The sequence below is a fragment of the Tyto alba genome, unplaced genomic scaffold, assembly GCF_018691265.1.
Source record: "Tyto alba isolate M040663 unplaced genomic scaffold, T.alba_DEE_v4.0 Super-Scaffold_20000042, whole genome shotgun sequence".
In the NCBI taxonomy this organism is placed as follows: domain Eukaryota; kingdom Metazoa; phylum Chordata; class Aves; order Strigiformes; family Tytonidae; genus Tyto; species Tyto alba.
This window is the reverse complement of record NW_024881293.1, coordinates 4186756-4207938: the sequence shown is the minus strand read 5'-3', so window position 1 is coordinate 4207938 and position 21183 is coordinate 4186756. Positions and strand designations below refer to the sequence as shown.

At 39.2% G+C, this 21183-nt stretch overlaps 1 protein-coding gene across 1 annotated transcript in view; it reads left to right on the top strand.

Moving 5' to 3' along the window:
• Positions 1-21183, top strand: part of PEX14 (peroxisomal biogenesis factor 14) — a 79384-nt gene that overhangs the window by 31099 nt on the left and 27102 nt on the right. The window contains exon 3 of the mRNA XM_033007712.2: positions 6440-6524. Within this exon, the coding sequence (XP_032863603.1) occupies positions 6440-6524 (85 nt within the window). The remainder of the gene's footprint in view (positions 1-6439; positions 6525-21183) is intronic.

The following is a 21183-nucleotide window of genomic DNA, read 5'->3' as shown; positions in this document are numbered from 1 at the left end:
GTTGTTTTATGTCCTTAACATATGATACAATAAAACTTTATTTTATATAGCATTTTTCATACAAATTGTATCTTAGAATGCATTGTGGGGTTAAGTAAGACTTTCGCAAGGTTAAAATTAAAAAAAGCTGAAGAGTGCAGGAAAATTAAGGGCTTTGCATAGGAAATATTTATTTGACTGAACAATGGGAATCTGAATGGTGAGGCCACGGAACTAAGAGAGCCTGTAAGTCTGATTCGAGCTGCAGATCAGGATCCCTGGAAGTGGTAAGGTTATGTGAGGAAAGACTGGTTCTGTGTGAATAAAGAAGGTGGAAAGGTCACGCCTTTATGAGCAGCTGGAGGAAGTGTGAAGTGGCTCCTGGAACAAAGAAGTTGAGAATAGAGACTATATGGAGTCGCTTCTTTGTAGTGAGAACAGTAGAAGAAATGAGGGGAAAGCATGTTGAAGGGAAAGCAAGCATCTGAAAGCACGCCTCTACCGCTGAGCGGGTGGGTGAAATTGGTGGGAAGAGGGTAGCAGTGTACACCGTGGGGTTTTCAGCTTCTTCGTTTCTGCTCATTCCGGTGTGCGCAGGGAGTGGCAGGGTCCTGGCTCCGGGGAGGCTGTCCCTGAACTAAGTAGGCACAACAAGATGACACGAAGACAGCTCTGCTTGGATTTTTTCTGGCTTTTATCAATTTTTTTTTTTTGGGTCACCCTATTAATGTAAATTAAGTAAGGCTTTTTTGTATGTGATAATTATAGATAAATGTATTTAAAGTAGATCTGGATTTTGTAGTCCTCAGGAAAAAGAGGAAGAGTAATTTTTCCCCCCGTCCCTGTCATGTGTTCATTTTAATGAGCAATTTTAAAAAATTGAAAATAAAAGAGGAAAATGAATAGGTGTTGAACCAGCCTGTGATATGTAAATGCCAACTAGTAATTACCTAAAACCTCAATTTTCTTTCTGTTTCATCTTGCAAAACATTTCATTTCCACTGAGTGAAAACACTTAATTTGGGCTTCGCCGGCGGGTGAAGCCTGCCTCTCAGCGCGGGGCCCGCCGCGCCGCCGCTAGGGGGCGCCCTGGCTCCGCGCCGCTCCGCGCCCCGGGCCCGCCGCCGCGGGAGCTTCCCGCTGCCAGGGGGGACTGGGCGGGAGTTGCGCGGCGGGGCTCGGCCCGGGGAGCGCTGCCCCCCCGGCTGCCCCTCGGGGGTGATTTGGAGTTAGCTCGCCGACGCAGACCTGCTGGCCGAGTTGCCGGCCACCCCGGATTTGTCATTTTTGCCTCGTATTGCCGTTTTGTGGTTACTATTCAGTATTCTTTTAGTTCGGGGTTCTTCATCTCAAATATGGGTTGAAGCTTGTTTCTTCCTTGCCTTTGTTATTTTCTCATTCTGACTCCTGTGAATCTTGCTCTGAATTGTATTATTATTTTTTTTTCTTTCCTCTGTTTTACATGAGGGGTTTTTTATTGTTGTTATTGCATTTTTAAACTCTTCTTGGTACAACTTTGAGACCTGCCAAACTTTGTAGGTTTCTAGATTCTCTCACAACAGAAATAATTCCCCAGGGTTCTGGATGGTTTCATAAAAATTTCAATTAAATCATAGGCGCTTTAAAGTGTTTCCTCCCTCCTGACTGACCTGCAGATAATTTCTTCAGAAATAACAAGCAGTTTCTGTGGAATACAAATTCCACGGGAGTTCTGGGGCCCAGAATACTGAATCAGGAAAAGGTTTGTCCTGGGAGAAGGAAGCTTGTGTTAGCCAACGTTGTATATGCAGTGTCCCAGGACCCCGACTCTGCAAGAGCTCTGAGTGGAATCTTAAGGAACAGTGCCTATTTAGTGAGATATATGGCTTCATAATTAGCCCCTTGCATTTTTTCATGAGTGCTAGCATCAGCGTTCTATGATGTGTTTCCCTGATTAACAGCTGCTTTGCAACTATTTCCGTGTGCCACCTATAACCATATTTGTCAAGTTAGTCCTGGCAGAGTGCTGATTTCTTACTAAAATGCAGCATTTCTGTTTGAAGGGGTTTTCTTGTTCATTGCAGTGCCAGGCTTTTAAGTCAGCCCTTGTTAAAATGTAAGTTGGCTTTAGCCTGATGCTTGTTAACAGGATTCTGGGTATCTCCTTTAGAGTAGGAGTGCAGAAACCTTTCACAGACAATTTAATCTTCTGAGCCTTGCAAACATACAGCCGTACACTGAGGGGGTGTTGCTGTAGGCTAATATATTGATCAGTTCCATTTGCCCTATAGCTGTGGCCTTCTGCTCTGGCTGAAATAGGTTGAGTGTTTGTTGATACTGCCATATTATTATTTTTTAATACACTGGAAAAAAATTAATTCCAACTTCTTTTACATATGTCATGTATATTGCCAGTGTTGATTGCTTCCGCACATGTAATGTAAACTGTCTGTGCATAGTTCATGGCCTGTGCCGCCTCTGCTTAATGAAAAGAAGTGTTGCATTTAAACAGATACAGATCCACTCAGAAAGACAAAATACCATCCCTTGCAACGTATAATTCAGGCCCAACCTTTACATCACAGGTCATCTCAAAGTCTCAGTCTATCAACAAATGCTGTTTAGTAATAACCTACAGAGGGTTCCCAGTATTAGGAAATCTATTAGAGCTCTTACGGGCTGTGCTCCTGGTGGCTTTTGATGCTGTTTTCCACGTGGAACTCTGTTACCAAATCCCGTGAACTTTTACTGATTAAGGTGATTTTCTTTTACATTTTTGTTAATTGATTGGGAGGTTGTTTTTTTTTTTTTTTTTTTTGAGATGGTAGAAAGTGGTCATTTACCACAGTATTTTAAATTTCATGGTTTATTTTTCTAATGCTAGTAACTGATAAAGTAGCTTAGATTGCTTCATTGGAAACCCTGCAGCTTTGAGCTTAATAAGAAATAAGGCTGGCTTTACCTTCCTCATTAACACAGAAGGGAGGGAAATTAGGAATGAGGGACCTTGGCTATAATGTCCAAGAGCTGTGCTTTGGCCCAGAATTTTGCCAGCCTGCTGCAGTCCCACAACATCTGCAATAAAGTTCCTGTCTCCGTTTTATATCTTTGACATTGAAGTAGAATATTTGGCCTGAATTTATGTAATTTGGCCAGACACAAATATAATCCATGAATAGTTACATTCATCTTTAATTAGAAAATCAAACTGTAGGACAAGACCTGCTGCAGGATCCCCACCCACCACCACCACTCAGTCAGAAACATGTCTTTGTGTATCCTGTCACCCCAGGAGAAGTGGTGGTGGCATAGCAAGTTTATGGAGTCGACTTGCTTTTAAAAGCCAGATGCACTGTCTTTCATTAAGAGAAATATGTACCTGACCCACTGAATAAAACTGGCTTTCTGGCCAGTGTGATCTGGCAATCTAAGAATCAAAGTAGTGATAAAATACTTGTTATTTGGCAGTGTCCTAATACTGTAAAAATTTGGAGAAGTGTTACAAATGTTACAGAAATAGTATGGAACAATGTTACCAGCTGAGTCAGAGTGCTATTTGCTGTGTGATTTTTTTTTTTTTGGCTATACACAGGACTGCAAAGTCTTCTCATCTTCCTCCTCCTTTTTCTGTTGTTTAAATTATGGACTGCAGTTGCCCTTGTTTATGCAAAGAAAATGATCCATAGAAGGTAGGAAGGTTCTTGTGTGTGTTTGTTGAAAATATTGGCATTTTGACATGGCCAAAATTGCTTCATAAGTTGCTCATGTATACAAGATGAATTATAAAAATGAAGAAGTTTCAGCTCAGCCTATAGGAGGACTGTTCACAGGTAATTGCAAACACAAATATGAGAAACATGGGATTATTGGGAGCTGGAATACATGTCCAGGATTTTTTTTTTAATGAAGTTTGTTGTTGCTTGTAATTTTATTTTGTTTTAAGATTAAAAACATTGTGAATAATGGAGGAAGTGATGCAGGAGAGAGATAAAATAGGAGTTTATTTTGGAGTGAAATTTACTACTGAAATGTTTACATTTTTACAAGGCAAAAATAAGTTTTAATAAAGGGTTAGAATCAATAAAATGTTCACATGGTTGTGATTGGAATAGTACCATGAAAAATACTGCTTATTTCCTACAGGTTTTTTAGTGCTTAAAACCTGATAATTAAATACGAGAGCCTGCAGAATTTCAGGTCTGCAGGCCGTTTGTGTCTGTATCTCTAGCTTACTAAATGTGGGAGGGAGTGTTGAGGAGTTTCTGAAGAAACAAACAAGTAATTATTGTTAGAAGGAAAGTGGTTTTGATATGTTCGCGTATCTGTTGGTCTGCTCATTTGGGCATCTTTCTTATTCAGCATATTATCTTAAGGTTATTAGTTTACGCGCTTTATATTTCTGCATCTGGCGTAGCAATATCAGCACAGTTTAAATCTGTGATTTGCCTGTCACCTGCATTTCAGCTGGAGACAGATCAAGTGCACATAAATGAAACCGAAGTGTACTTTATGTGGGGTATTTTGCTATAGTGTTTTATGGTTCAAAATTACTGAATGTAAACTTAAGAAAAAAAATGGAGGAAAATAAGAAAAGGAAAAAGAATTAAAAATACCCCATTCATTTTATCCTCCCAACTTTGAAGTGTGCTGGGACTTTGTCAAAATCCCGTTAAAATAAATCCGTCAATTTCATCTCTCACCCAAATTCATTTATCATGCTTTTTTAAAAGGTGTTTTCTGCTTTACCTGATGTTTAAATTGGATTCGCTCGTTTATGCTGTTCTTTGCTGTATCCCCCATGTTTTTCTTAAATGAATTAGTAATGACAGCGTACTCCATCATACCCTCTCTACAGCCACTTTAAGGGAAGCCTGGTGATCTAAACCTTTTAACCTATTAAAGATGATTTTCCCCAATTGAATCAGACCCACCACAGGTGTAATAACTAATCATTTAAACTACACCTGCTATTATGTATTTTTAAGCCATTATGCGTGTTGGATAGATGATAATTCATGTTTATTGCATTGTCCAATGGATCCGTTTTGCCTACACTAGCCTGATTAATGTATTTAAAGAAATAAGAGATGCAATTTAAAAGAAAAAAAACATTGATGGAATGCACTGAGGAGTACATTGAAAGTGCCATTAAACCCATCAGAACTTTGCTCTCTGACCAGAAATGCATATTCGAAGGGTTTGATTCAAACACAAAGTGAAACTTAGCGATTTCAGTAGTGATGCTATTTTTTTCCTTCTTTTTCTGCTGTGAAAAGTTTTGAAAACCTTTTTGGAACTGAATTCCAGAAACTATATTTTAAGATAAACTATTCAAGACCTAGCTAACGTAGGTCTAGCATATATCACCATTTTAGGAGAACGTTTATGCCACTGTTTGGGGAGAAAAACCTCTTCCATTCATATGCACAGTTATTTTTAGCTCTAGAGGAAGGAAGTAATCTCTTCCACTAGTTCACATGGATGTGTCCATCTCCTAAGTGCTGTTAACTTCAGGCACATCATTCTCCCTGATGCCACAATCAGATGTCTTTGTATAAACATCAGAACAGATGTCTTTGTATAAAAGTAAAGTGAATCACTAGTGCAACAACATGTAATAATGTGTGTAATAGTATAGGAGACTATCTGGAAAGTAAACCTACCATATGAAGAGAAAAATCAAATACCTCTCATTGGCACTAAATGGAAATGTAAAAAAGCTAGTGCCATTGTTGCCATTGAGTGTTATACTATACCCTTTGTTTGAATAAATGGCTTAAGTGCTCTATCTCTGTCACCTTAAAAAAGGATGTAGAAGTCAGTCTTCAGACAAAAGTAATCTGTGATTTCTGCAAGTGTGGAATACAAGTTTAGCTACTTACCTACCCATTTACATAATGAAAAGTGACTTTTTTGATATTTTTGTTATGTGATCCAAAACATGTGAAGGTCCTTCTTTTCCAGTCATGACAGGCTGCGGCTTATTTATTGCTTTCAGTAAATTAGAATGATGGCAGAAAAGGCCTTAGTCTCTTAGAATTTGCAGGGAGCTTTAAGTCAGACAGAAAGGAAGCATTCTTACTTGTAAGCCTACTGTTACAGATCACATGCATTGTCTCAAGGTTGCCCTCAACTGTAGGAGCCAACTTAGGTAACAAGATGTCAATATAAATGACAGAAACCCCTAAGAATCTTAATGGAGTTTTTTGTACATATTGAGCTGCTCCAAGAGTAATTCAGCAAGAAACTTCTAGGTTGAAATGCCATAACTGTGCTGTCTGATTAGAGTTGAGCCACAAACTCTCATACTCATTGAACCATTTCTGAAAGTTGGATCGGTGTCAGCTCCAGACCATCTCCATGTGTTGGATGTGATGCCTTACTCTGCAGCACAGAATGCATAATGTAAACCAGGAATTTGACCGTTCCTAACTTGGATCTTTTCTTTCTTCTGTTTCTCCAATCTTCCTACCCTCATCAGATTGTGACAGCAGTGAAGTTTTTACAGAATCCACGGGTCCGCCAAAGTCCTCTCGCAACCAGAAGAGCATTTCTGAAGAAGAAAGGTATGGACTCTTAAGTTTGTGGTCTCAGTGATAGTGAGGGAGCTTGAGTTAGCATAAAGCCGAAATATATTGCTGTGGAAAGTTAGACGTTAAGGACAAAGCATGTAGTCTGTCTCAAAAAAAGATTTGAAGTTTGTAAGAAATATCAGTCTCTTTTCTTCCAAACTAACTAGAGCCATATTGGCACCAGATGTGGAATTGTAGAGTACAGAAGGCACATTGGAAGTTTTTGGGTTAGCTATTATCAGATCTTTTTTGCAATGAGGACTGTCTAGAGTGGTGGGCTAGTTGGTCAGTTCTAACCTTAGCAACATTGGCTTTAGAATGCCCAGCTTCTAGGTGAAAAGGTTAAATGTTTCTGAAGAGAGACCGAGAGAGGAATGAAGGGCAAAGGAGTTGGTGAAAGTAAACAAGGTCAGGTTAAGGCCAAGCTTGGGGTCAGCCTGACTTTCAGGCTGAAATGGTGAACTACTGACTGAGTTTAGCCCTTTTCTATAGCAGGGATAGAACAGATCCTGACAAATCCTATATTGTCTTAGACAGATGGAACATACTTCGACCATTGCCTACTGAGAATTTATTTTACTTTCTGACTCATAGCAGAACTATCTTTTGTTTTGTTTTGTTTTGTTTTTTCCTTTCTGAAGTTTTTAGTCTACCACTCACAGGGCATTTTCAGGTGAAGTTCACTCTATATTATGCTACCCTCTTGGGACCATACTGCTTAGAACCTTACTGCAAGATGTAAGTAATGACAGTCTTACTCAGAGTTAGTTATATGCACCATGGAACACTTTAAGCAGTTGGAATGATCCTGAAAATACAAACTCCAAACTTCAGAGGGGAGTGACCCACTTATACATTGAAGTCATAAGTACTTCAGGGTATGTCTAATTCTACAGCTAAAGCTCTTGAGTTTTGAAAAGTGGGGAAGCCTGTGAAATATATATTATTCTATTTGGGGTTATGAACTGTTTCTTGAGATGACTGAGATCTAACGTCATGAGATGGAGAGTTCAAGTATATGCACCACTTTGCTCATCTTGAATAGCAAAGGACCTAGAAAGGAATGGCAGTCTTGTGCTTTAGCAATGATGTCGTGACAAGGGTACATCACTTTGAGTGTCATCCTCTCACTGCTTGTCCTAGTGCCAATTAGAGAACATTCCAATCACATAGGTGTGTTGCTTGCCCTGCCTTGCTGTCAGGATGGCATTAAAATTTGGAGCCTGTTGGCCGCTGTGCTCCATGAGTTTTTCCTTGAAATATGTGGACCTACGGGGAGTAATTAATCATAAAAGCTTGGGGATTTCAACTCTATCATCGAAGCAATGAAGCAAGGGAAAGCTGAGCCTAAAAGCTGTGCTGATTACCCGGGGTAACCTGATACAAAATCTATTGTTGCTGAGAGATCCTTAGCCCCCAGTATATCGTGCAATATTATAACTGCCTGATCTTCTTCTGTGCTGACAATGACCAGTTATTCCTCATTTTCTCTCTCAACACAGCTGGGTTAGAATTTCATTTGCAGAAGGTATTTAGAGCAATTTAGAGACAAATGTCTCTGGTGTTTGCTCTGCACTTCTCCACCGCAGGCTTTGCTGAACAGTTTTTAGTATCAGGAGCTCCATCTAATCTGTTTAATTTTAATAAATCCCTGACTGGGAGAAGAGGAAGGGTGGGGAGATGGAGGCACAGAGAAACTGTGGCCCGACTAATACTTCTTATGAATTACTTGGCTAATAATTACTAAAGAGCAAAAATGGTTTGGTAGAGCTGTTTGTTTGTTCCTGTTTGTTAATTAGCCCTCCTTCCCTTTGTGCTAATTGTTTGTTTGAAAACTTAACGGTAGGAGATATGAAGGAGCAGGGTCCAATAGTGCCTGTACCCAGCAGTCACTGGAAATGCGTCCGTATGGAATCTGATCACTGAACTTAAAACATGAACTCTGTTCAGTGCTTGAGAGCAGAAGGTATATACTGTCATGGTGGTACCTATGTGTTCTAGCAGATGGAGGCAATTATTGCTGAAACGTAGACGTTGTGGCTAGTTTAGTCTTGAGTAAATGAGGAATTACACGGTTTGGTAGGCTGTTCCCCTACTCTCTGATACACAGTCATTGATATCCCAATGACAATGTTTGTCCCTATTTTACAGATAGCGAGGCTGTCTGGTAGAGAAGTCCTCACTGCCAGTCAAAAAACCATTTCTGTAGAGAAACCATTTATGTTTCAAGAGTCTCTTTTAAAATGATCTTTATAGGAAATAATACAGACGTACCCTTGTATTTTTTGTCACAGTTACTCTGATACAAGTTTATTGAAGTAGAAATTGCAGTAGAAGATCTTTTTATGGACCCCAGAAGAAATTCAGGGGAGGGAAATTTTCATATCTATAGACAGTTGTACACCATGTATGAACTTGTCATTTGTAGTCACTTTGTGGAACCATACAGGAGAGGTCTATGACTCCCCACTAAGTTTGGTTAAAAACTCCTGCAGTGGAGAGGATGGTGCTGGATCACCTTGTGTCTGTGAATGCGGGGGCAGAAAACCAGGTGCCCTAGCCTGCAGGAGCCTTCCACTACCCCAGCTACAGCCTATGCAGGCTACAGTGACAGGATTGGAGCATTAGCTCCAACTGAGTTTTCAGGTCCCGCAATCCCAACTTTGCCTAAAAAATTTAATTTCTGACACTTGCAGAGATGGTTCCACCTTCAATTATATTTTTTTTCTGCTTTCCTATAAGTTTTTCCTAAAAAAGGCCAATCAAATTTTATTTCCTTTTAATGTTATTTTATAATTAATATAGGAACTGGATTTTGTTTAATACATTTCATTGCGGTGAGAAATTAAAGTTTTCTGCAGGATCATCAGCTGCACTGGGTTTGGTTTCTTGTGAAACAGTAGTTGCAGAGGCTGAAAGTAGGTTTTCCTGGTGACTTGCAGGTCAGGGGTTTGCTTGAACTGCTCTCTCTGGAACATGGAATGATAGTGTTGATGACAGTTGGGAGAGTGAGGGTGTCCTGGATTTGTAAAAGTCTTTCAAAAGTTGAATGAGATTTCTCTGTTGTCTTAAGCACTTTTAAACTCCCAAATACAGAGGCATTAATGAGAAGCATGAAGTTATTAGAATCATTTATCATTTTCTTTGAAGCTTACACTGGCATTTTGTGTAATTTATGACATTTCCTCCTTTTTATCATGAACTTCTTCAGATGAAGGGAAAAACAGCTGTTTCCCCTCAGAGTATCTGAAAGAAAAGAAAGGAAAAAAAGATGCTGTTTGTTTTTTGTCCAACTTGCTGATTCTGCTGATGACATGCCACAGAATCAGCGGCGCCTTGGGAGTAATTAGACAGCATGTGGGGTTTAAACCCTTGTGGAAACGTGTCTGTCATCTAACTGTTGTGCTTCAGATGTCCTGTACTGTTCAGTTACCCATCCGGTAACTCATGTGGCTTGTTAATTTTGCATACTCTGAATCTGTAACTTCTGGCAAGATAAGAGAAAGGGGATGGAAGTGCACTATGCATTTGGAGCTCTGTTTTTCAGGGTGCTAGTCTTTTGGGATAGGGAAGGGGAAAAACTGGTAGGTTACAGACTCATTGTGTAATCTTGGATGAAGAACTTTTTCTTAGTTGATAGTTCTGCTTATCTGTAAAATGAGTACAGTAATGCCTTTCCAGAGTGGGATTGGGAGGAGCAGACAAAAGCATATGAGGAGCTCAGAAATTATTGTGATGGGAGAACACATTAGGGTAAGTAGATGTATAATCATTGAGTTATACTGGGAAAGCGTTCACCCAGAAGGTTGGACAATCTTCAGAAGTTATGTTGCCTGGATTAGTCTTCTGTATCTATATGTAACATTGGGCCACATGCTTCCAAAAGCAGTTGCACTCTTGCTTGGTTAGATGAGTTGGAGGTTGTTGGAAGGATTGCCCTTCTACGCGTTGTATCTACTAATATGTTTCATCACTTTGACTGATAGGAAGTGAGTTACTACACAAGGTTTTCCTGTAGGTCATGCACAATTTTTTGCAGTGCCTCAAGAGTTCCAGAAATTTTTGCCAGTGTCAAGATGCCAGACTATGGTGATTCCTGAAGAGATGAATAAATTATTTAACTGTACATGCCCCTTCCCAATCAGAGCTCAAAGACACTTGATTCCATGAAAACAAATGCTGGCAGCCCAAGAATCTCCAGTAGAAAACTGATGCAATTTTCTTCCTCTTTCTGTAGTCTGCATTCTTAGAACTTGAACCACTGCCTTTTCTCCTTTGCCAAAGAAACCCGAGTGGATCACCTTGAGGACATGAGAGAAGGGGGCAGAGCCCACTGCTGGAGGGCTTTAAAGAAAGTAAATTCTTCAGCAGATTTCAATTTAACCTTCTTTTATTACTTTTCTTTTTTATAATTTAAGTCCATTTCATGAGGCAGTTTGCATGTCCTTGAATGGAATCTCGTTACCATGAAAGCTTTTTTAGCATTGATTTCATAACAGTCTTAATTTAATAGTGCCGTCATTACTGAGAAGCCCTGAGAGTGAGGCCCTAGCTTTCCAGGTCACTGACCTTTTAATTAGAAACCTTGTTCTGATGGCCAGGTTATCGACTGGACAGCTCCCAACTCCTGCCCCCAGCATGATGATGAAAATAACTGCCTTTCCTCCCCCACTTCCAGAAAAGGGAGGAAAAGAAAAGTAACCTCTTGTGTTTCCAGAATTAATTTTCTCCTTCAGCTTTACTTTGTAATTAATTCTTTAACATATCTCAGTGAAGCTCGAACAGTTTTTACAAAGCTTTTCCTTGAGAAGAAAATACAAAGCAAGCCAATAGAGTCCAGTGACAACTCATACAGAAAAACATAGTTAGTAAGCTGTGCTGTCAAAATACCAGTTTCCAAAAAATGCTATGCCCTCCAAACCTTATGCTTTTATAGAAATGACCATGTTTGATACAAGAATGTGTGATTAAGCCAAAAGTGTGGACTACTGAAGAAGTGCTAGATGACTTGTCCTTCTCTTCAAGCTTGCTGACAGGATATGGATTTAAGAAACAGTGAAGAAAAGGAGTGAAGACTTAACTTCACTGCACAACTGATTGTGTGAGTGAGCACTTGTCCTGTTTTGTATTCGCAGATTGGGTAACTTGTTCTCTAGCTGTCTAATAAGAGTTTTGCACCAATGCCTGCACAGATCTTGGCACTTGCACTTGTAAAGTGCAAGTGAGACCTGGAATTCAGATACCGACAAGAAAAATTTGTTGCAAGAATATACTTGCTGTATTAAGCATCTGTGTATTAACGCAGTAAGAGAAAGCTCACTAGCATAGATAGAACCAGGGAGGGTGTGCTTTCTGATTATTAAAGGAGTTTGCAACAGGTGTTCAGGTAGCATAAAGTAAGTCCAACAGCTTGTGTAGACTTACCGAGATGACTGTACAGCTTAAACAGAAGTCAGTGTGTTCTACATTTTCAGAATGCTTTTTATTTGAGGATCTTAGGGCACATCGTACCCATTAACCATTGAGACTTTGCAGCTATTTGCACAGAGCATGTTTGATGGTGTGTTTAGGGTTATCTAGATCTCACTATGCTTTCCACTAAAAAGTATCCACCTCTGAGGTAGAAGACAGCAGCTGGTTAACATCACTACGTGTTTTTTAGGAGAGGAAATGAAGAATACTTTATCTAAGTGATCTTGCAGAGGGAGCTTTAAGGATAGAGAATGTAATTACTGAGTAAAAATTTTACTAAGATTCTTGAAAAGCACTGTGGGATATTTAATTACTAAAGATGCTTAGGCCTCTGTTTATGACTTTGAAAGACAGCTAATGTGCCTTATAATATTTTGCTTAGGTTAAAGAAAAATATGTCCTACACCTGTTCATTCAACCAGTTTGTTCTTAAGCTGCTTCCCACCCAAACTTTGGGTTAATACAATCCTGCATAAATGGGGAAATCTGGTTGTCTCCCAAGGAATTTATTAGCACTCTTCAGAGTGAAGCGCGAGAGAATGTATGCTTTCATTGCTAACAAACTCACAGCAGTTCCTACCCGAATCAGCATTATCGATAGTCACATCCAGTTTTGACACTCTGCTGTGTTTGCCCAGTGGTGATCATGTTCAACATACAGGGAAGATTTCTACTGCTGAGTCTCATAATCCAGAAGAATAGATGTGCTCGTGATCCAGAAATGAGTCCCACAGTTCTGTGTTTTGTATTAGCTGCCATCTTTTTTCTTCCTGAAAATGATTGAGAATCTCTATCCATCTGCTGTGAGGGAGATGTCGCCCTGTCCTGCCAGTCTTCCATCTGCATATCTGTCACTTACTGTTCAGTACCAGCCTATTCATCATGCTGACTCTTTTCCCCCATCAATTTTACCACTGTTTGTGATACCTGAATTTGTCATGAACTTTACAGATATTCTTGACTTCTTTGGCAAGAAGAGACCTGCAGCAGTGGTGCTAACAAAATGGGATAAACCGGTCAACCTTAGGACATCCTGGGGAATCTGATATGGCTATTTTTTGGAGCTGTTAGGGTTTGGGGAAGAAAATCTTTGTAGTTGATAGAAACCTTTCAGTATCATTCCTTAGGATTTGGAAGGAAGTTTGGAAAAAGTAATCTAATTAGTCCCTATCCACATGGAGAAATCAGTTCATAGCTCATCTTTGACTCCTGTCTCAGTCACTAGTGATTCACGAGAGGGCAGAAAAACACCCGACACTAGTTTAGGCATAACTAGCCATGTGATGCAGTGTACAAAGGAGGGCAGACCTTTCTTTTTCCTACCTTTTAATGTTCATAATAGCTGGATGATTAAGAAAAGTGTCTTTGTGTTTGATAGGAGCTATAGTTATTTAAAAGTGAATTTGTTATTTTAGAATAACATTCTACTCGGTGTACATTTCACTGGTTTATAACAATTGTTTTTTATAGCTCAGTGGTATCAAGAAACTAGGTTGAACAATACATTTCTATCCCACTGGAATTTCTGAGATTTGGAAATTTGTTTTTGTATTAAATAGGGATTAACATTTAAAATAGCAGACTTTTTCAAAAAATGACATATTATAGACCTGTCAGTCTGGAGTCTTTAATATTGTAACTGCTCATAAAAGAGATTGATAGAATAATACAATATGTGTCATAATATTGCAGTGAAAATATTTGGAAAAATGATATTTGAATTGTTATGAAATCAGTACTTTTCTCGAGAACATTTTGGGGTTTTTTTGAAGAAGCACTTTCTGTATGAAGAAATTATATCCTAGAAATTGTTGAAGAGCTCTACTTGGAACTAAAGAATTTTTTCATAAGAGTGCTTTTACTAGCAGGAAGATGTATCATCATTGTTACTGGGTACCTCCAACAGGCTTGCACCATTTCTACTTGCATGTTTGGCTTGAATGCTCAAGACTACTGGCTCTGAACTCAGTATGTTGCTGAACGTAAGGGAAAAAGTCCTACCTGGGCCTGTTCAAAGGGAGTAGAAGAAAGGAAGTAATGGAAAATTTAAGGCCTACTAATCTTCCCAGTGTATTGGTTTAAACAAGATTATTTTAGAGGGCTTTGATACAATAACTGCTACTTAATATTAAAAACATGAAAATCTCAGTGACTTTCTCTTTGGTTTCTGTATAAGGTGTTGAGAAGGTGCATCACAACAGGCACCCCTTTGATGTTTAATGGTGTTGTGAAGAAGACATTGAGGAAGCAACTCTCAGATTTTACATCCTCTAAATGCCTATATATGTGCTCTATAACAGAGGATACAAGTCACATTAGTGGTAATATCCTTCCTCTCTCACTTCAGGCTTAACCTACAGTGATCTTAAACCATTTAGATCTATACCCCACAGAACAAGAGAGGTGATTCATTTAGAGTATATTGGGTAAACAGTCTGCTACATCTCCTGTTTCTTTTGGGCCACAGAAGTTCCTCATGATTTCAGTAAAGAGTCCAGAATCGCCTTTGCCACGCTTTTGTAGGTTGAAAATTATTGATAAATTGGAACAGACCAGTTTGGTGCCCAGGAAGTTGTGCATGCTATGAAATACTGGTTGTAAGCTTAATTTTAACAAATAATTGGAATGTCATGGGTTTAATGATGGCTCTCCACTTGGCTATCTGACAGTAACTATGTAATGTAAAAGAGCCGTTAAAAATGGCTTTGCAAAATTAACTCCTATTGCTTACTGAGTGTGTTTTGAGTCATATCTGCCTTGTTTACTGTCAAAACAATGTTTCCATTCCTGGTAGCATTGAAAAACCAATATGATTACAGGCAGTGCTAAAATAGTCAGACATATTCTGAGTCCTGAAATTGTTAGCCTTAGTGATAGACAAAAAAGACCCAGACCGTAAGTCTGATTTGTAAATTTAATAATTTATTTATCATATTTTCAAGTGAAAGTAAATGCAGAGCGCCAAAAGAAAGTCACTTCTGTAGCTACAATCTAAGAGCAGCTATTGGAGATCTGAGCTATGACTGCTTGCTTGGCTTTGGGCAAGTTACTTGTTCTCAGCTTGCCCATCTGTAAAATGGGGTTAATTACCACTTTTGCATTATTGACTTAGTAAGATTTATGTTAGCTATGTTTATAAACTGCTTTCATATGCTTGTTTCAGAGTTCTTGGTGCTGCAGCATGTGGTTTTTGAAGTTGCTTGCTGCAGTAAAAGCCACACTTGCAGAGAGGTTCAGAATTTACTTCTGTCAGCTGTATATGGGAGGGGAGAGCTGCAAACTTTAGAATGTCAGACTGTCAAGGCTCAGGCAGATTGCGTGCAATCCTAATCCAGCCCTGCAGCTTTGACCTTTGAAGCAAGCTTCACCTTGAGATGGTTGAAGAAATCTATGTACGTTTGTATAAAAATATTTTTGTGTTAGAAAGAATTTGCTCTTCATGGTCATCCAGCCCAGGGTTTCCCTGCAGTCTTCCTGGAGCAAGTAAAGGAATTCAGCTCCTGATCTGCTCTGTGAATGAACCCAGTGTTCTAAGTCTAAAGAGACAGCCTTCTCTCTTGGGGCTAAAACAAGGAGTGTAATTAGGATAATCTGTGTTGCTCTTCTGCCGAAATCCATCTCAGACCTAATGATACTTTCCTGTTAGGAAAGATAAAATAAGTTCCTGCATGCGATAATTCTCTAGGTTCTCTTAGACAACATTTCTACTCTGTTTAAAACTATGTCTTGGGTGCCTGTGAACATGAAATCCTACTGTTTGCTTTTCTGCTACACACTGTTCCCTCTTAATTTTAATCTGGAGTGCAATCATTCTTTCCTTAGCTAAGAGGGGAATTTAGTTTTTGGTTCATTCTTTCCTATTCTTTCTGATGGAACCTAGTCCAGGCGAGACTCCATTCCCCTAGGAGGAGAGCAGAGAATTCATTCTCAATGAAATCTGAGGCTCTCTGAAGTAAAAGCTGTTGACTTTGTCATACTGTGCAAATGTGCATTGCTTTTAGCAAGACAATAAAGGGTAAATGGGGTGATCTCTGCTCCCGTGGAGAGGTCGGCTGGTTACATTACACAATCTTCTAGAGCATCTTGCAGCAAATACATGGGTTATATTAAAAGTTGCAATCATATCATTTTTTAAAAGTAAATTGCTGACCTTATGCAGTGGAATCAGCTTTATTGAATTTCGCCAAAAATGCGTTTATAATCCCCCCCGCCCCCGCATACACATGATATTCATGTCCTTGCTGCCCATGTGGAAATGTCCCTTTTTATGGTGATAAAATTAAATTTGTCTTTGTCTCTGCCTTGCCTCACCTTTTAAGATTCCATCCTTAAGAGACACCAGTGGATATCTGTACCAGAGAATGAAGATGGGCAATATCCCTGCATGGCTGGCTGGCTGATTGTGAACCACCTGCCACGGAACAAATAAATAAGCTTTTCACATTTAGAGGACAAATAAAGCTGAGGCCAGGTGTAATATGGGTATTTTTCTAGAAGTGTTGTGGCCTTAGCATAGGTAAGAATTTATTTTGACTTGGAAGTACTTATACTTTCCTTCTGGATTTTTTTCTAATTGCCACACAATATGAAATGCAAAATCCACAAATAGTTATTGTGCTACTCATGTGATACTATGTTACATGTCCTCCTTCAATAATAACTAACCATATAACACTCTAGTCTTTGGCCACCTACTCCTTCCTGAATTCAGTCAAGAAAAGAGTGTTTTGCAGTGTGCTTGACAATTTAACAAACCTATATCCTGTATTTCTATACCACTTTGCATATTCAAAGTACTCTACAAACATTAACTGACTAAGCATGTGACACCTTTTGTGGAATGGCAACTTGTAAGATTAATTTAATGTACTTCTGATTACGTTTTCTCTTCTTCGTTAGGCCTTTATATTCTCCAAACAGTTTGCAAACTCCAAATTTCAGTGGGAAACAGAGGAAATACCATCCCCATTTTAGATGGGGAAACTGAGTCAGATGTATTAAGAACAGTTAGATCTGAGATAATTCTGACTCCCAGTCATATATATATATATATAAAAAACCATGCTGTGCCATACTGTCTGTGTGATGCACTGATGTTTATACCTTTTTCAGTAAAATTGCTCAAAGCATTTTTGTGTTTATCCTCTCCAGGCCCCAGCTGCTTTGGGGGGTGGGAGAGGTTAAGATAGTTTTATTCAGTAAAATCAACGCAAACCATCTATGTAAATGAAGGGGCAGATTGGCCTCTGCAGTGTTAGCATGTATCCCTCCTTACAGCATCTCCCCCAACCTGACTTCCTTTTTATGTAGCATTTAAAAGCCTAGCTGCTCAGAGGTACAGAGAAGAATATCAGAATATCATTGCTCCTGCTCTTCAAGTAACCAGGAGAACGCAGCTGTTAAACTCAGAAATGTAAAATACATGTTTAAAAGATGACTCTGTATGTGTTTAAAAAAGAGAGCGAGAGAGGATTCAAGGGAACCAAAAAATAGCAGGTTCCATTACTGTAATTAAATGGCAGCATTTAACCTATCAGGCCGTTGCGTGTATGTGAGAGACGAGCAGGGAGCTGCATTTGAAATGATCACTGTCTTCCTTGGGGGATAGAGTAGTTAAATAATTTGTTTGTGAGGTGTGAGTTCAGTGTCGGGTAAAGCAAGTGCTTGCGTGTGTGTGTATCTTAGAAGCCAGGGATGGCTGTGTGTTTACTGAGAATACCCTGGAGGTTGGCATTTACTAGCACGTGCACTGTCAATAAGAACACAAGCTGCTTTTGCCCATTTGTTAGGTTATCTGCAGAGTCAGGGCCTCACCTGGTCCCAGATATTGCATCATAAAAGGAGAGCTTTTTTTCACACTAGGCCACCTGAGACAGACAGGAGTGGTAGTAAAAGAGAACCAGGGAGGAAATGGGGGAAGAAAACAATCAGAGTCCTGTTGGTGAGCTTCATCTACTGCGGGGACTGTAAAGGGTGAGTTCTTCTATCTGGTCGTTGGACTTGGCACTCAGGAGCATGGGGGCTGTGTCATGGGACCGAGGGAAAAGCTGCTGCGTAGAGGTCTGCCCCTTAAACAGCACATCAAACTGTTGCTTCCCCTGCAACAGTGTTCTACCTGTGCCTGGCATGACTCCTGTGCTTCAGGACTGCAGTGTGTAAAACTATGTGGAGAGAGAGAGATCTGCAAGGTGCATTCTTGGCTTTTCATCATTGACTCCGACTGTCAAAAAGCTCTTTGGGCACCCGTGTATAATGGTGTTGATCAGCCTTTTGGCAGTCTGGAAAGGAGACACATTCTTATGTAGTGCCCAGAAGGGAACATCTTCCTGTTTTTATTCACTCCCTTTTTATTTGTGAGGCAATTCCTTTATTTAAGGGATGTTTTCTAGTCCTCGAACTCCAAGAGCTATCCTCATACAGTATGAGTTTATGCTAGTAGCAAGTTTTTCAGCTGCTTCAGCTGCCTCATCTACTGATCTGACTTGTGTTATATTGCAGTAACATGCCCATAAATGTTTCTTAATCTTCACTCCACTTTCTGTGTGAATTCTGTGCAGCCGCTCCTGTTTTAACTCCTGGGCTGGAACTTTTGTGAAGCTCTAGAAGACAACAGAAAGTGTTAAAAAAGTAGATCTTTCAGTATTTCCAGTTTGAACATTCAACCCCAATGACTGGCTTTTGAGGGCAACAATTGCTGAAAGGAGACCAGAGAAATTGCATGTATTTTAGCACCCAAAGCAAAGCATGAATTTGAGTCCTTGTGTAGTTTGGTGAGAGTTAGAAATCTGGAAGTATTTCTGAAGAGGATCTACAAGCACCAAAAAAAAAAGAAAAAAAAGATTAACTTGTTACTTGAATAAATTTTTTTTGATGCAAATGCCTTACCTAGCTCAAACAATGCATGTAATGTATATCTAGATTCTCAAAACTGTCAGTTAGTCTTTGTACATGATAATTGTGTCAGTCTCAAACATTTACAAAGGATATTGTGTAATATTATTCCTGTTTTACAGATGTAGAAACTGAGGCAGATGGAGGTTAAATGACCTATACAAGGGCAATAGCAAGGCTGGGAATAGAACCCAAATGTGTAGAGGCTTTTTATTATACTAATAAGGAAACTCTGGAGGTGCGTTTGGCATGGTAATCAGAACCCTAGAGAACTAGAAGCAGTTAGTATGTTCTGTGCATGTCCCGAGGGAGCAATGATGAAACTCCTTTTCTACCTTACCACTCCAGTTCTCTGTGTGTGGTCACCATAGTTTTTCCACCACTTAACCTCGTTATTTTTAGTATTGTTAGCGTTAGTCGTCCTTTGGGCGTTTAATCCAGACTCCTTTAATTTTCTCCAGAACTCTGAAGAGCTGTTGAAGGCACATGGGGAGAAAAAAATAACAATAAACAAACCCAAAGATGAAAAATGATCTTTTGAAACTTCTGTTATTTTGTTGACTTATCCCTTAATGGTTTTTGTCTTCGCTCTTCTTTTATCACTAAGGACCCTGCTTGAATGTGTAATCCTGGTTTCTTAAAAGTTCATTTGCTATTGTTTCTTTCTTCTCCACCCAAGATTAACATCCTGTGTGATGACATAGATGGTTGTTGTCTAAATGGACGCAATGTAACCAACAAAATTGTGAAGGGTGGGTGGAGAAATATTTATACAGTTGTGTTAAAAATTACAAAGTAGGTTTGCCTTTTAAACAGAAGGTATTTCAACACTGTTATTGGCAGCATCAGCCTTTAATTTTACAGGTGGCTAGCTTTGTAGTAGCATTCAGCAAACAATATTTTAATGGCATGTAAAAAAACTTCTCTAAAACAAAAGAAAGAAGAATGAGGGTGATTTATAATCTGTAATAAATACTTGCCTACATGTCTTTTTATAATAGTGTATTAGCATCTCTGTCTTTCTGGGGAAGTGCAAACCAGATTTACCTGAAACATTTGTACCATAATAACCAAATATGTAGTATTTCAATGTATTTTTCTTAATTGAGTTTATCTTCTCAGTGCGATACCTGATTCCTAGGTGTCTAACATTGATTGCACTTTATAGAAACTGGGTTAGAGGTGCAAAGATGCTTTATAAGGTTTTGAGAAAATACCTGTCAGGAAAAGGACTTAAATTCCTGTGCTCATGGCTCTTCACCCAGTGTTGGTTTCTTTACATTTCCATATATTCTTCCATACATACTTCCGTGTATTTTCACATTTTCTTAGAAACATGCAGCTGTAGCTGCTGTTCTCCATGCTCCTTAGAGCAACTTCCTGACAGAGTGCACAGTATGCACTGTTGCACTGCATGTTCAACATTCCATTCTGTGTGTTCCTCAAACACTGAAACTTCATTTAGTATACACTTTATATGATTTTTCATGTGATAAGCATGGACTAATGGGTTTGTTTTGTTCCTTTCTGAAGTTTAAAGTTTTGAAAGTGAAAGAGGAAATAAATAGCATTGAGGCAAGTTGCTTTTTACATGGCAGTTAATCTTAGTTTGCTGAGGCTACTCTCTGACAGGTATTGTCTAATGTAGAAAATATCCAGATGCTCTGTTAGCATGTTTGGGGCAATCAGTAATTCCAGAGAAATATAAGGAACTGAGAATGGTGCATTAGGACAGACTTTCTCATTCTTATATATAAAACTAGGTCATCCTCCAGGTATTCTGACAAATCTGATTAAATAATTCCTTATAATGGCTTGAAATTGTTGCTCTTTTACACAGTTCCTTTTGTTTGAGCTCAGAGTCGGGGAGAGAATCTAGTTCTAGAATTGCAGGCCAGCCTAGTCCAGTAATAACAGATCAGTAGTGACTTCTAATCTAGAGTTATTCCACATTAGGGCCATTCTGCTTGGTCAAATCTAATGTGGACAGTATTCATGCCCACGCCACTGAAAGGCCTGGTTATTCTTTGCTGCGGTGACAAAGGAGGTGTTGGACTTACAGATGTCTGGTTGACTGCAGATCTTCCAGGCCAGATCCTTCTACTTTAGTGCTGGAATTTTTGTGACATGCTGGTTCAAGTTGTTGGAAATACAGTTTAAAATTGGAGTCCTGAAGGTAGATCAAAACCAAACCTCCTATACTGGTAGTATTTTACCTTACCTGAATTTAAGACAATCTCTGGCTTTCTCTTTAGACGCTCCTACAGATAGTATCACAGATCAAAGAGTA